The following is a 16,668-nucleotide window of genomic DNA, read 5'->3' on the forward strand; positions in this document are numbered from 1 at the left end:
TCGGCGGCGTCCGGTCACCTGTTAGGCCCCAGCCCGCGGGGCCCTCCACGCATGCGCGCCGGGGCTCCCAGGTGCGAAGCCGCGGGGCGGGGCGATGGGAAAGCCACGCCCATCCCGGGCCGACTCCGCCCCCCGTGCGAGGTCGAGGCCTTGAACCCGGGGTCCTGGGGCGCCGTCCCGCAGCTCTGCAGCCCAAGGCCAGCGCGCTACCGCCTGAGCCACAGCGCCGCTTCCGGTTCTCCTGGTGGTTTATTGGAGATAAAAAGAGTCTCATGGACTTTTCCTGCCCGGGCTGGCTTCGAACCGTCATCCTCAGATCTCAACCTCCTGAGTAACCAGGATGACAGGCGCGAGCCACCGGCGCCCGGCTGCAGAGCGCGTTTTTTTAGAGCATCATCTTGTGACTTCTGCAACAGCAAAACTCGGGACCTCTCGGGTTCCATGCTGTTGTTGGGGCATTGGCCTCCCTGTGGGGTTTAAGTCGTGCTGTTCCCTGGCTTCTCAGGTGTAGGCATTTGTTGCCCGTGAGGAGTATTTGCTTTTTCCTCTTTGCCGTCCCTTTTGCAGCTTCCCTCCGTGCTTATTTCTTTGCCTTACCTATGTAGAAGGGCCATACTGTGAGGTGGCCAGAAGCCTTGTCTGCATGTGCAGAATTAGACTGATATATTCACAGGGGAAATGGGAATAAGATTGACTCTCCCTGCAAATGGTAGTGTTTTTCCTTTCTTTTTTCTTCCAGCTGGGTACTAAGTGGCTCACACCTGTCATCCCAGCCACTCAGGAGGCTGAGATCTGAGGATTGGAGTTTGAAGCCAGCCCTGGCAAGAAAGTGCATGAAACTGTTATCTCCAATTAACTACCAAAAAACAAAACGAATCAAAAAGCCCTGCCAGAAGTGGAGCTGTGGCTCAAGTGGTAGAGCACTAGGCTTGAGGGGAAACAAACAATTCAGGCCCTGAGTTCAAGCCCGAGACTGTGTGTGTGCATAGGTACATGCAGCGTGCGCACACACCGTTCTGGGGCTAATTGTCCTATTTTAATTTGCTTAGCTTTCTGTGATTGGTGATAAAACTCAAATTCTCAGCCATTTGTATAAATTCCTTTCAAGGGATTGAATTCAAGCCACCATGCAAAGATTCCTCTCCCTACAGAAATCTCCCTGGAGTCTCCTGATGGCCTCTGATCTCTGTGAGGTCTCTGGTCACCATCACCCTCACCTGTGTTTCTCTGGTGCCTTTCCTGGCTTTGATCCCAGATCTTCCTGATTCTCAGGGAAAAACCTCCTCTGATAGCTTTTATTTTTTTAAAATAATGCTTGTAATTGATCCATAAAACCTAAAGGGTTCATGCATTAATGGGGTCCCCTACAGTATTAGATATTACCATATGCATGAACATGTCATTACTGTGTACTGTTTAAATTAGGTTAAACATATTCTCTAATGGCTTTTCTTTTTAAATTTTTCTTTATCAAGTACTAGGGCTTGAACTCGGGGCCTGGCAATACTGTCTCTTAGCTTGTTTTGCTCAAGGCTGGTGCTGTACCACTTGAGCCACACCTCCACTTGCATCTTTTTGGTGACTAGCTGGAGAAAAGAGTTTCACAGATAAGTTTCCTGACTGGCCTGGCTTCAAACTGTGATCCTCAGATTTCAGTCTCCTGAGCTAGGATTATAGGGGTGAGCCACTGGCTCCTGCCTCCCCCCCCCTTTTTTTTTCTTTTGTGGTTCTGAGGATTGAACTTGGGGCCTCATGCTACTCCTTAAGCCTTGCCTCCACGTCCTTTCTGCATTGATTGTTTTCAAGAGAGTGTCTCACGTTATGCCTGGACAGGCCTGGGTTGTAATCCTGGGGATGACAGGTGCTACCCCACTTTGCCCAGACATTGTGCTTCCCTTGTAGCTGGGATTACAGGCTGGTGCCTGTACACCAGCCACTGAATTGATATGGGGTCTTGAAAACTTTTGTGCATAGGCTAGCCTTGAACTTTGATCCTCCCAATCCCTTCTAGATAGCTAGGGCTACAGGCTTAAGCCACTGCACTCAGCTCTCTAATTAAAGGTTGTAGAAGGTAAATTTGTATCTAAATATGTCTTTTTTTTTTTTTTTTTACCTTAAACAAGTTAACAGTTTAGCTAAGTATGGAGTTTCAGGTGGGATTTTTTTTTTTTTCAGAACTTTAAAAGCCTCCCATCCTTCAGAGGCTCACAAGTCCCAAACCATTTAAATCTAAATACTTTGTTACTCTTTCTCTGGAAATATGAAGGGCTGTTCTTGATAATTATGATTTTAATTTCACAATGCTGTGCTTGGAGTTGCTGTTTTTTATTTACTATGCCAGACATAAGAAACTGGTAAACTGCCTCCCCTCCCTTCCTTCCCCTCCCCTTCTCTCCCTTCTCTTCCCCCTCCCCCTCTTTTCCTTTAAAAAAAAAAAACCTTTTGTTACTTCATATTTCAATGTGTACTTCATGTGGCACAAGTTAAAAGCTGGGCTGGGAAGGTGGCTCAGTGGTAGAGTACTTGCCTTGCATGCATGAGGCCCTGGGTTCGATTCCTCAGCACCACATAAGCAAAAAGAAAAAAGCCGGAAGTGGCGCTGTGCCTCAAGTGGTAGAGTGCTAGCCTTGAGCTGAAGAGCTGAGGAACAGCGCCCAGGCCCAGAACTCAGGCCCCAGGACCGGACCCCCCCCTCCAAAAAAAAAAAAAAAGTTGGCTAGACAGAGCAGAATCTGGGTTTGTGCCTTTCTTTTTTGAGATGTGACAGGAGTAGACAGGATGTCTACTTATTTGCTCATCTACAAAACACGGCTTTTATACCCCTGGGCAATTTCTCAAGCTGTTCCCTCCAACTAGAATTTCTTATTCTTTCTTCTTTGTCCAAATCCTTTAAGCCCTCAAAGATCTTAGCCTTCAGTTTCTCTGGAAAAACTCCACAAACCCTTTCTTCTGTACAAACACCCACTGACTCACAGAATGAGTGATTGTGATGTCAACTTTTCAATATCTCCATTCTAAAATTTATTCTTTATAGATGTTTTACTATGCTTGATTGTATTAGCATGTTAATTATGCAAATTAGTGTGTTACGTGATTTCTATATGGGTAGATGTCCTTGAGTCATTGTCACTTCTATTACACTTTCTCGTTTTTCTCTTCCACTTTCATCCCTTTCACAGACCTAACACTCCCCCTCTTCAAGCCTTTTTTCTCCATTAAATTCCAGATGTTTTAGAAAAAATGAAGTATTTTTTTTGCTAATTGGGTTAAAATAAGTATAAAGTTAGTTTTACTTAAAAAAAAAAGTTGGCTAGAAATTACACTGGACCTGGGTTTTTGTTTTTTTTTTTGTCCCAATGCAGAGTGTGAACACTGTCCCTTAGTTTTTCCACTCAAAACTGGCCCTCTATCTCTTGAGCCACATCTGTCTGGCTTTCTGGTAGTTTATTAGAGATAAGATTCCCATCAACTTCTGTGCTCAGGTTGGCTTTGAACTGAGATCTGAGAATCTCAGCCACTTGAGATTAGTTCTTCCTAGATCAGCTGGGATCACAGGTGTAAGCCACTGATGCCCATCTTTTGGGCTTCCCTCCTTTGTAGGAAGTTCTTTTTTGTCTCTGTTTCTTTCTTCCCTCTTTTTGTCCCTTTAAGGGGCTGGGAATTGAACCCCAGAGCTTTACATATTAGGCAGGTGTTCTACCATTGCAGGCATACCCCTGCAGTCCTTCCCCCCCCCCACCTTCAGGTTTGTTAAGTAGTTGTATAAAGAAGTTACAGTTGCAGAAGTCAGTTAAATGCATAGTGCTTTTAGGACAATGTCGCCCCTCCCTTTGCTTCCCATTTTTCCTCTCCCATACCTGCCTGTGAGATACTTAGTTCCTTTTTCACATAGTGTGTACACGACTCTTTTGCTCACCCTTCCTCTGTTCCTAATGCCCCCTCCTTCCCTCCCCCGCAAGTTTCCATGTCCAGTATGTGTGTAAATGTGTTGGGCCCTGTGTATGTTATGCCTAGCTTCCACGCAGGAGAGAAAACACGCACCGCTTCTCTCTGAGCTTGGCTTCACTTAACATGATTCTTTCTAGGTCCACTCATTTCCCTGTAAATGACATGTTCTAACTGATGAGTAAAATTCCATGTGCATAGGTACACTTTTTGGACCCACTCATTTATGGTAAGGCATCTGGGCTGTTTCCGTAACTCGGCTACTGTGTAGTGCAGCAGTGAACACGGGTGTGCCTTTGCAGTAATGTTCTCAGTAGGTGCCCAGAACCTCTGGTATGGCTGGGTCATAAGGAAGGTCTGTTTCGTTTTTGTAGCACCTCCAAACCGCCACCCAGAGTGCTTGTTAGCTTACATAGTTTACATTCCTACAAACAGTGCAGTAGGATCCTTTTTCCTCACATCGTCCTCAGCGTTTGTTATTGTCTTAACTAGGGTGAGGTCGAATCTCAAAGTTGTACAAAGTAGTTACCGTTTTAAAAGTCAGGTAAAGAATACATTTCTTTCTGGACATTATCACCCCTTCCCAGTTTTTCCCTCCTTCCCCTCTCCCCCACAAGTTGTACAGTTCATTTTCAAGTCTCTACTGAGTACCACTGCTGTTATTTGTTCACTCTTTGTCCCTCCATTTTTCTGCCCCCCTTCACGCCCAAAAGACGGATACACGAACAAACAAGACAAAAAGAAAATCATGTGTTTCCATTTGGGTATTTTGTATGATCAGAGGCACAGAGGCATTGTCCCTTTGTGCTCCTCCCTCAGGAGGATTCTCCTTTAGTCTCACCGTGTGTGGATGCCGAGTCCTAGATTTCATCATGTTCTGGAGTATATTACATCTAGCTTCAGCATATGGGACAAAACATGCACCATTTCTATCTCTGAACCTGGGCAAAAGGTTCAGTGGGAAGACTGCCTTTGTGCTGGGGTCGAGGATTGCTGGTTGATGTTTCTAGGAGTGACGTGTGAAGACACACTGGCCAACGCAGAGGAGGCACAGCCCAGGTTGTGGAGTGGCAGCAGTTCCTAGAATACGAAGGCTGGCCTCCAGCCAAGCCGCTCCAAGGTATGGTGGAAGAGAGAGCAGGAAGAGGTGCGATCACCATGTGGATAAGGATGTTACCAATACCTATGGAATTAGTGTTAGGAATGCACCCAAGTTTTGCGTTTTGTCATGTGACCTGGCTGGGAGCTCAGGCTACTGTAGGTAAGAGTAAATGGAAGTCGTAAAGTTTTTCTTGAGCACTTAATGGTGCTTACTGTCTATCAGAGTTGTAAGCATCTCATTGTCATTTAATCAGCCTGATAGAGGGTAGGGTAGCTAGTGTGAATATTAATGAGAAATGTTTTATTTGCTTTTATTTGACCTTAATTTTGACAAGTAACAGATGTATCAAATGTTGTCTATCCAATCCCCAGCTTTACCATTGTGATGACTTACGAACAGATGATCATTTTCTGAAGCACTCCTGTATAGGGATGGAAATACCTTGATGACTCTGTATATCTGCTTTATCTGTAAGGCTGCAGTTGACTTGAGCTCATTGAAGCTAGGAGTCCTTGGGCTGTAGTCTGTTTTTCTCTCCAGGTCCTCGTTAGCTTCATGTGAACCACAGAACATGGTTAACCACTCCTTCCTCAGTTCTCTCAGGAGGGTAATTTTGCTCCCATAAGCAGCTGACAGAACTCAACAAGTGGAATTTGAAAGTGAAATTTCCAGGAACAGTGGGTACTGGGTTCTCTTTCTCTCTCTCCTCAGCTAGCACTCTACCACTTGAGCCACAGCCCCACTTCCGGCCTTTTCTGTTTATGTGGTGCTGAGGAATCAAACCCAGGGCCTCATGCATGCAAGGCAAGCGCTCTACCACTGAGCCACCTTCCCAGCCCCACAAATCTTAAATCTTTCTAGCATCTTCAGATAATTTTTTTTGCAAGAAAACAGATGACATTGAATTTCAATACCTAAACCATAAATTAACAATTGGGGGGGGAGGGGGGAGGCTGGGAAGGGATGTGAAGGGTAAACAAAGGAGGAGGCTGCAATGCTTGGTAAGAAATGTACGCATTATCCTGCCCATGTAATTGTAACTCCTCTGTACAGTATGTTCACAAATAAAATTAAATAAAAAAACCCCATAAATTAACAAAGCATGAGGTCATTTATTCCTCTTGTCCCAGGGAAAGGCGTGAAGAACAGAGCGTGTGTGAGGCGGCCTGGGAAAATCTGTTGGATTTCAGGTGAGGTGACTTCCATTATTATCATAGAGCCTTGACAACCAAGTTCCCGTTAGTGCATTGGGCTCCACTGGCATCAGAAGCTATTGGTTAGTGAACATAAGAGCCCAGGGAGCTAACACTGCATGTCACAATCTCTGAGCACTGGTCAATGTTCTTATTAATCCTGTAGAATTTCTCCACGTACTCAGAACGTCCCAAGAGCTCCACAAAATCTTCATCGTGAGTGATGACCAGAAGCTGGAAGTTACGCTGCTGTGAGCGACTTTTTATTATCCTGCAACAATATATTTAGAAGCCTGATTACTAAAACAACAAATAAGGGAGATCTGAGTTTCCTGTACTGCGAGCCTGGCTGGCGTGGGGCGGGCTGGCCTGGGCCCTCAGCTCAGCCAGCTCTCCGCCCTCTTCTCCAGGCAGTGGAGACGCAGGGTCTATGTCCCACCTAGGCTTGGCGCAAGGGATTAAGAACCTGGTCTTAATTTGGACTAGTTTCTCCAGATCAAAACAGGAAGAAACGCTCTAGGAATACCTAAACTGCTCACCTGCCTAGATTTCCTGGCCCGCTGTCCTGTTAAGACAAACAACAGGTAGGGGAATAACACTGCTTTCTTAGAGCTGGCTCTACTTAGAATTCTGCCACCACTAGTCACTAAATGCATCAGTGCTATGACACACGGGGGACCTGAGTGGGTGGACTGGGAGCGTTTTTGCTCACTATCTATATGCTGAGGTAACCAGTTATGAGAATGAAACCTGACTTTTTAACCACTTATTTATTAACTGGATGCACTTAAGGTTTCAAAAGCAGCAGCAGCTCTTCCTCACTGGTCCCCCAGCAGGCTGGAAAAGACAATTTTGCTCAGTGCTCCTGTCCCAACCCTTGCTGCTAGTGTCACAGAAAACCCCATCTCTGCCAGCAAGATCCTTTCTACGTTCGGGTGAGTATCTTTCGCCTACTATTGCAGCTACAGTGTATAAGGAAGAGCTGTTCACCTTGGAGACTATCCCAACACAAGTGAACGCGGTAAAAGCTGTATCGTCCCCCCCTCTCCTCACACTAGTGACTGCCATCCCTCAGTCGTCTGATACAGTACTAAACCCATACCACCACCTACAGTGTCTGGCAGGGCACATACATTGTGCACGCCCTGTGGGTTTGGGGAAACCCAAACAAAACTGGGAACCCCTCACCCTAGGTTTCCTTATGAACACATGGGGAGAGGAAGGATGGTCTAGGGCTGCTGGTCCTCGTCTAGTTCCCTTTTCAGGGGAATCTGAGGAATTACAGTCAAAAGTGGGGGGGTAGAGTTGGCTTCTACTGGAAGCCAAGGACACATAATTCAGTCTCCCTTAACAAACCATGCTCCCAAACATAAGATACTTACTCAACCAGAGCATGCGCAAGGGATTCAATGTTCTCTCTGTCAAGATTTGTTGTTGGTTCATCCAGGGCTAGGATGCCACAATTCAGGCAGAATGTCTCTGCCAGTGCTAGGCGGATGATGAGTGAGGCCAATACCTGAAAGAAAGGACCCTGTTAAGTCACACACAGCAAAGCTGGCACATTCTCTGTAGAAGCAAAAGGAGGGAAAATGTCCCAGAGTCCCTTTTGTTAGGGGAAATCACATGCTCACATGACAGTGAACCACCAGCTGCATACTCTTGGCCAAACATTTACAAGTTAACAGAAAGCTGCAGTCCCCTCCATTAAAAACAAACAAACAAACCCTGCTGGGGCCTGGGAAGGTGGCTCAGTGGTAGAGTGCTTGCTTCCCGTGCATGAGACCCTGGGATTGATTCCTCAGCAGCATATAAACAGAAAAAGCCACAAGTGGGTGCTGGGCCTTGAGCTGAGACCCACAGTTCAAGCTCCATGACTGACAAAAACAGAAAACCCTGTTGTACTAAAATTTGAAATTGCATGCTTAAAATAGATGCACATCTGTAACTAAGGATTTTAGTAAAGATGGACTATAAACATTAGAAAATTACACCCCACCCCCAGATCACAGGTTCTCCATGTTTTGTGGTTCGAAGGCACCAGGTATTGTGTTCTAGTCTCTACTGGAATATCTGTATCTAATTTTGAGTAAAAGAGGAAAAAAACAGTCATGGGTCAAAGTATCAGGAGGAGCATAAAAGTATGGCTTTACTTGTAAGAAATGCAGGTAACAAAAGCCATCAGGCAAAAGCCATGTGAGTGTATGGACACAGGGTTTAAGACTAGGGCTTGGATGTTTGTTTTAAGTGGTAGAGTACAGTAGCAAGTGAGGCCCTCAGTTCAATCTGCAGCACCACCAAAGTGGGGCAAGTGTAGGGGCTACTGTGGAAAATAGAAATCACTTTCTGGGTCAGCTCAAGTCCCTTTCCTCTCATGCCCAGAGCAGGCAGGCAGGTTACAGAAAGTACTACCTTCTTGAGGATAGGTGCTTCCTTCCTAACTTGGAACTGCACCCCCAGCCTCTGTAAGGCCAGTATGAGGGAGGCAGGGTGACTGCTTTAGCTAAGGAAGTATTTGCTTCAAAGCAATTTCAACTTAGAGATCATATATACAAGCTATCGGTTACACCACTTATTTTTTTTCCTTTGGCCAGTCCTGGGGCTTGAATCAGGGTCTGTTTGTGCTCAAAGCTAGCACTCTACCACTTAAGCCATAACGGCACTTCTGGCTTTTTCTGTGTATGTGGTACTGAGGAATGGAACCCAGGCTTCATGATGCTAGCACACACTCTACCACTAAGCCACATTTCCAGTCCATACCACATATTCTTTAAGTATATGGCCAACCCTTTTCTAGGATTGAAATTTTATCAAAATCACCTGAAGAACCTGAAGTCTTTGGCACAAAGCTGTGCACAATGAAAAATACCTAGCCTCGTGTTCTGACTATCCTCTCCCTGACCTCCCTGTTCATATCTGACTTAGGCTCTTTCTGGAGCCTCCATGGCCAGCTGACCTGACCTGGTGACTGTATCTTGTATGTGTTGCTCTCAGCAGAGGCCCTTGAGTATATACCAGTGCCACTAGCTGCCTGGCACATCCTTCTGGTCCAAGCAAGAGGTAGAGGGGACTCAGTCCTTCCTGTACAGTGTGGACATATTATCAATGGGATGCCTTAAGAGACTGGAAATGGCATCATCTGGCTCAACCTGGGCTCTTCTTGTTTGCTAAGCTATTACTATGATCAGCAGTGTCATCACTATTAATATAATTACTTCCAGGGATGTATTTTGACTTCTCTCAAATCAGAATGTATCTCAAAGTAAGGTTTAACTGCATTTTTTTCTTCTTGGCACAACAGTGGCCAGGGCAGCCTGGGGTGCCCGCGATACTGTGTCTGCCCTTCAGTTGCGTTAACTCTAGAAATACCTGCCTTTTGTCCAGCACTGCATCGTCCTCGCATATCCAAAGCTGTGTCTCCCTTTAGCATCACGACTCTGTAGTTGTAATTCCGCCTTTTATCAGAAGCTGACACATTTTCATCAGCATCTGACCGAATTTCTATGTATTCAATGTCTGAAACAGAATATTTTAGAGACATCTACACTCTGCAGCCTTTTATTACAAATGTCAAATAAGCTTAAGAGCCATGCTGGTGACTGGCTGGCCTTGCTGGGGGGGGGGGGGGGGGAAGAGTGGGGAATGACTCTGCTGGCTTTCGACTTCTATTTTCTGGAGCTGCATGGATGGATGGAAGAGCCTGATGGAGCCAGAAGCAAATGGGATGCTGCCACCTTTCAGCCCCTTAGGTTCATCTCTGAGTCTTTGGAAAGCTTCACTAAGAAGCTTTGGAATAGAAAGTACATGTTGCTGGGCACCGGTGGCTCACGCCTGGCCTGTAATACTTGGGAGGCTGAGATTTGAGGCTCCAAATTCAAAGCCAGTCCAGGCAGGAAAGTCCATACGACTATTATCTCCAATAAACCACCAGAAAACTGGAAGTGGTGCTGTGGCTCATGGTAGAGCACTAGTCTTGAGCTGAAAAGTTGAGTGACAGCGCCCAGGCCCAGAGTTCAAGCCCATGATTGACACCACCTCCCTCCCCCCAAAAAAGTACATGTTGTCTTGATAAAAATTCTTAGAAAATCTGAAGGAAATGCTGGAGTTCAGGGAGATAATGCCAGCAAGCTAAGAGGAGAGGGGGACAGGGCTTTGGGAAGAGCGTTTATAACACCATCTTATTACCTTGTCCTCGGTAGGTACTTCGCCAAAGATCACGTATAATTTTGTTGATTTCTTCCATTTTCATACTGTGAAATTTCATTATTGCTCTGGAAAAAGAAACCATTGTGTGAGGGAAGGGATGGTAGGGAAAAACAAAGAAGGAGGCAACAATGCTTGCTAAGAAATGTACTCATTACCTCGCTCATGTAACTGTAACCTCTCTGTACAGTATTTTCACAATAAAAAAATTACAAAAAGGAAACCATTGACTGGTATTTTACAATGAAAAAACTACTGTGAACGTGTACATGTAATAGCTTCCCCAGTACTTTCATTCGGCCTGACCTGGCCCTGCCCATCCCCAAGTGCCACCCTACACTCGCCTAGCGCCACCTTCCAGCAAAGACATTCTTAGGAAGCTCGCTTCTGAGCCAATGAACGTCAGTCCAGTGTCACTCCAGCGGTAAAAAGGCCAACCTCACTGCTTCACCATCGGGGATGTGAGATGGACTCACTTCCATCTTTGGCCTCTCTCTGATAGAAATAAAGTCAACAATGCTACTGCCTTTGCAGAAGCATTTCATGATGTTCCGGTTCACCAGCCCGAGAGAAAGAAATGACTCAACATAAATATATCAGATGAAGGACTGAGGTGGCAGAGCCTGGAAAAACCATATTCTGCTTCTTGATGAGACTGCAGCAGCCTCCATTTTCTACTTTACTATCTTTCTCAACATTTTTTGCTTTCAGATAGACAAAAACTTAAAAAAAAAAAAAACACAGTGTTCTTGGAATAAGGACTGCCTCTCTATAGCTTTCTGTTAGGATCCTCATTTCCCAATGACTTCAAAAAGCTATTGTTCCCACTAGGTTAAAAAGCATTTAGTAACCTATAAAGAACTAGTGTCTGTTCTAGTGTGGAGAGTAAACTCCAGGTGGAACAGGCGTGTCCAGTGCACTGTCTTGGCCCTGAGTCCCTGCACAACAGCAAAGGCAGTGCACAGACCAGCACCACGGCCACATGAACTACTAAGCTTGCTGTCCCTGCCTTTCCAGTATGGAGTTGACAGCCATGCTATGCAAGGCTTTGGGGATGACCTACTTAGAGGGGTTACAATGATCTTTTTTTTTTTTTTTTTGGGTCCGGTTGTGGGCCTGAACTCTGGGCCTGGGCGCTGTCCCTCAGCTCTTCAGCTCACGCTTTACCACTTGAGCCACAGCGCCACTTCCGGCTTTTTTTTTCTGTTTATATGGTGCTGAGGAATCGAACTCAGGGCCTCATGCATGCAAGGCAAGCACTCTACCACTGAGCCACCTTCCCAGCCCCCAATGATCATTTTATATAGTCATTTATCTCATGTAATTGTTATACTGAGAGCTAAGATTTGAACTCTACAATTTAGTCACTAATTACCATGAACAAAACAAGACTCAATGAAATTAGTAACTTGCATCAGAGAAAAGTGGCTAGGAAGTTAAAAGTCCTCAATTAGGACATTTTTGTGAGGGTGGTTTTTTTTTTTTTTTTGGTCGTGGTACTTGAACTCTGGGCCTGGGCACTGTCCCTCAGCTCTCCAGCTCAAGGCGAGCGTTCTACCACTTAAGTTACAGCGCCACTGGTGTTATCAAATCTTAAAGGTTTACCTACCTCCCAAGTTGTATATAAAGTCAAAAGAACCACCAAATATAGGCTTATTTTGCTTAAGAAAAATATTCTAAGCCAGGTGCCAGTGGCTCACGCCTGTCATCCTAGCTACTCAGGAGGCTGAGATCTGAGGATTCACGGTTCAAAGCCAGCCTAGGCAGGAAAGTCCATGAGACATCTCCAATAAACTACCAGAAAACTGGAAGTGGTGCTGTAGCTCAAGCGGTAGAGTGCTTGCCTTGAGCTGAAGAGCGCAGGTACAGCGCCAGGCCCAGAGTTCAAGTCCCACAACCAATCAAAAAAAAAAAAAAAACAACCAACCAAATCTAGTAGAGTCAGGTACTAAAAAAATAAAGATTAAGTAGTGTTTAAGAACAGGAAAAAAAATGAAAATAGTTTACTGCATTAAGAAAAAGAGATCAGTGTATCAAAAGAAGCATTTACTGCAACACTGGAGTTTTGCTAAATCCCTAGTAAGTGAAAAAAATGGAAGAAAATTTCCTTACTCTGATAAAATTTCTCTCCAGTGTCTACGCAGCAAAGAACAGATTTAGTTTAAGATATAGAAGCATTCTTCTTTCACCTAAGTACCAGAGGAAGATAAATGGTGTTCTGGCCATCAGTTTAGAAGATGGAATGCAAATGACTTAACTGTACACACAGAAAATCCAAGAAAACTAAAGCTAGTCAGAAATAAACTTTTACAGAAACATAGGATGTATTACCTAGTAACCAACACATACAGGAGAGAGGAAAAAAAAGTAGGAACTTACTATTTACAAAGGTCGTGATAATAAAATATATTTGCAGGAAGAAATCTAAAGGCACGATGTGATCTAGAGGAAACTGGCATAAAATTTTACAGCAGAGTAAGGGTCCTAAATGGCAGGTTCCATACTCCAAGTAATCCATAAATATCCCAAATAATTATACATAAAATGCAATGCAAAGGAACAACATTTAAAAGACATTAAAGGAATCCTTAAGCTGACTCTGAAGTTCTAAGACAATGCATAAAACAAAATTGTGGTACTGAGGAAAAAAAATCAGTGTATGCAACCCAGAAATAAACCCAAATAGATGTAGTACCCTAGAACTATCCCAGTTTAAACCAAATGGAAAAATTTCAATAGGAGAAAAAAGGACTGATGACAATAAGTAATGATACTTGTGTGTATAGTAGTACTAGGGTTTGAACTATGGCCTTGCACTTGTTATGCTGATCTACCACTGTGTCATACCTCCAGTCCTATTTTTGCTAGTTATTTTGAGAAGGACCCCATGACCTTTTGCCCTTGAACTGTAGTCCAAATAGCTAGGATTACAAGTATAAGAGCCAAGCTGAAACTTGTCAAACACCAAAATAAAATTCAGATTAACACATTAAAAGTTAAAGGGCACACCAGGCACTGGTGGCTCACGCCTGTAATCCTAACTACTCAGGAGGCTGAGATCTGAGGATTGAGGTACAAAGCCAGCCTAGCAGGAAAGTCCATGCGATTCTTATCTCCAATAAACCACCAGAAAGCCAGAAGTGCTGCTGTGCCTCATAGGTAGAGCATTAGCCTTGAGCTCATGGACACAGCCCAGTCCCAGAGTTCAAGCCCCATGACCATCACCACCACCAATAACAACAAAAAAGGGCTAGGTGTGGTGGCTCATGCCACTTTGCAGATGGATACAGGAGGACTATGTTTGAGGCGAGGTTGGGCAAAAAGAGTCTATGTCAAAGAACAAGCTGAGTGTAGCGCATGCCTACGATCACAGCCATGCAGAGGTTCAGTTCAGGTAGGAGGATTGCCCAATGTAAGCCTTGGGCAAAAGTTTTAACAATGAAAGCTCAAGTAGTAGAGCAGACCTGGGTGCGATACCACCACACACAAAAAAAGTTAACAAGCTGGTGTGTTGGCATGTCCCTGCAGTCGCAGCCACTCAGGAGGCGGAGGCTGGAGGACTAATTTAGGCCAGGAGTTTGAGATCAGCCTAGGCAATGTACTAAGACCTGTGTTAAAGCTTACAATGAAACTGCCAGAAAGTATTTTCACAATTTTAGGATTGGGGACTCTTTTAATAAAGGCACAGAATTGAGAAGCCATAAACTAAAATCTAAAGAACTGACAACAAAAATAAAATTATCAATGACCCCATAAAGTTAAAGGAGAAACCAACAGCAGGTAGTTAATAATGTCTGTGAAAAGGATTAAGATCCAAAACTTTGTGGTACGAATCACAAGCCAGGAGAAAAACAGGCAGAGAACTAAAGAGATAGGCAATTCTCAGGAAAATGCAGACAGCCAACCTATACAAAGACATTTCACCTCACTGGTGAGGGAAGTGCCAATTAGAATACCTTCCGTGCAACACACTGGCAAATGTGAAGATGGGTATTAACACAGACATGGGAAATGGCCACTTTCCCATACTATTGGCTGAAACGTACGCTTTTGGAAGGCAATGAGGCATTAACATGCTAAAAATGAATGTACGCTTGGACCATAACTTCATTTTTGTTTTTTTGGTCTTGAACTCTGGGCTTGGGCACTGTCAATGCACTCTTCAGCTCAAGGTGAATGCTCTACCACTTGAGCCACAGCGCCACTTCCAGTTTTCTAGTGGTTAATTGGAGATAAGAGTCTCATGGACTTTCCTGCCTGGGCTGGCTTTGAACTGTGATCCTCAGATCTTAGCCTCCTGAGTAGCTTCCAGGATTACAGGTGTGAGCTGCCGGCACCTGGCTCATTTCTTTTTTTTTTATATTAAATAGTTTTTATTGTGAAAATACTGTACAGAGGGGTTACAATTACATGAGCAAGGTAATGAATACATTTCTTATCAAGCATTGTTGCCTCCTCCTTTGTTTTCCTGCCCTCCCATTCCCCCCCCCATAACTTCATTTCTAAGAAACTATCTTTGGTATATCTGCACAAGTGTGCAAAGATATTCTACAGCATAATCAGCAGCTCACTTAAAAAAAAAAGCTTCCTCATATCTATCAGTGGTTGAATAGTTATTATCTACAGATTATTCAGCTATTAAAAATGAGGTGCATGGGCTAGGAATGTGGCTTAGTGGTAGAGTGCTTGCCTAGCATGCATGAAGCCCTGGGTTTGATTCCTCAGCACCACATACACAAAAAAAGCTGGAAGTGGCACTGTGGCTCAAGTGGTAGAGTGCTAGCCTTGAGCAAAAGAAATACAGGGACAGTTCTCAGGCCCTGAGTTCAAGACCCAGGACTGGTAAAAAAAAAAAAAAAAGGAGGGGGTAATTATATATACAAAACTGACCGCTTCATAAAAAACAAAGTTTCACCTGTTCAGTGAAAACATGAAAATAGGTCACCGCATCACAGAAGCGTGGCGCTGATCACTCAGCATGTTAGACCTGCCACGGGAATGGAGTCTGCCCACAGGTACCTCTGTGATGTGCGACGTGCAAGGACAAGAAGCAGGGAGATGTTTTATCGCCAACACCAGGCTGAATGGGTGAAGTGGTACAGAATATTCTGGACTACAGACAGAGGGGAAAAGGACATCTGTCTGGGAAGGGCTTCATCAAAGTAACATTCCAAAGAGGAGTTTAGGGAAATGTGGATTGTCTTCCTGAGAATTGAGAAATGGAAAGGGAAAGCCAACACTCCTATAGTGAGAGCGACAGGTAACATCACCTTCAGCAAGGTGTTTGTTGGGCTGGTGCTTTACTACTTGAGCCACACCTCCAGCCTTGCTTTTTGCTGATTATGGAAATGGAGTCTAGCAAACTTTACTGCTCAGGATGTCCTTAAACTTCAGTCTTCCACATCTCAACGTCCTTAAGAGCTAGGATTGCAGGTGTGGGACACCAGCACCCAGCCTGAGTGACCCTGATCCCAAGCATGCAGCCGGATGTCACAAAGGCAGCAATATATCAGGCCTTGCCAAGACAGTATCGCAGTTTTCCTTAAAAAAAAAAAAAAAAAAGCTGGACGCTGGTGGCTCACGCTTGTAATCCTAGCTACTCAGGAGGCTGAGATCTCAGTTCAAAGCCACCCCAAGTAGGAAAGTCTGTGAGACTCTTATCTCCAATTAATGACCAGAAAACCAGAAGTGGTGCTGTGGCAAGTAGTAAAGCGTTTGCCTTGAGCTGAAGGGCTCAGGGACAGAGTCCAAGTCCAGAGTTCAAAACCCACAACAAACAAATTAGCAGCACACACTAGTTATACTGGGTGCAGTGTACCTTGATCAAGTTCACTATGTGTGCATTCATCCTCCCTTAATTTCATTAGATTTCACTGCTTTATTTTCATATGGATGTGAAGTCCTTCAGTCACACTCCCCTTCCTTACCTTCACGCTTCGTCCTTTCCCCTCCTGGTACCTATACCCCAGCAGAACTATTATACATCCCCATAATTCATTTTCTAGTGAATATTACCCAAAGGGATTATGCTGTGGTTTATCTCACACAATACAAATTTATCTCACACAAAGTACAAATATGTTGTACTTTAATCAGATTTATCACCTTTACTGTTCACCTTTCAACAACTCTCAGTGAATTTCCTTAAGCCAACCACTGATATAAATAGATGCAATATTATTTGCAATATTATTTATGCTTCATCATTTTCTGTTTTTTTTTTTTTTT

At 44.3% G+C, this 16,668-nt stretch overlaps 1 protein-coding gene across 1 annotated transcript in view; it reads right to left on the reverse strand.

The window, feature by feature from the left end:
* Positions 1-6,139: 6,139 nt before the first annotated feature.
* Positions 6,140-16,668, reverse strand: part of LOC105996722 (DNA repair protein RAD50-like) — a gene marked incomplete at its 5' end in the record, with an annotated part of 50,084 nt that continues 39,555 nt past the window's right edge. The window contains 4 exons of the mRNA XM_013030905.1: positions 6,140-6,511; positions 7,623-7,756; positions 9,611-9,753; positions 10,423-10,570. Of these exons, the coding sequence (XP_012886359.1) occupies positions 6,325-6,511; positions 7,623-7,756; positions 9,611-9,753; positions 10,423-10,570 (612 nt within the window). The remainder of the gene's footprint in view (positions 6,512-7,622; positions 7,757-9,610; positions 9,754-10,422; positions 10,571-16,668) is intronic.

The sequence above is a fragment of the Dipodomys ordii genome, unplaced genomic scaffold (assembly GCF_000151885.1).
Source record: "Dipodomys ordii isolate 6190 unplaced genomic scaffold, Dord_2.0 Scaffold135, whole genome shotgun sequence".
Taxonomy (NCBI): domain Eukaryota; kingdom Metazoa; phylum Chordata; class Mammalia; order Rodentia; family Heteromyidae; genus Dipodomys; species Dipodomys ordii.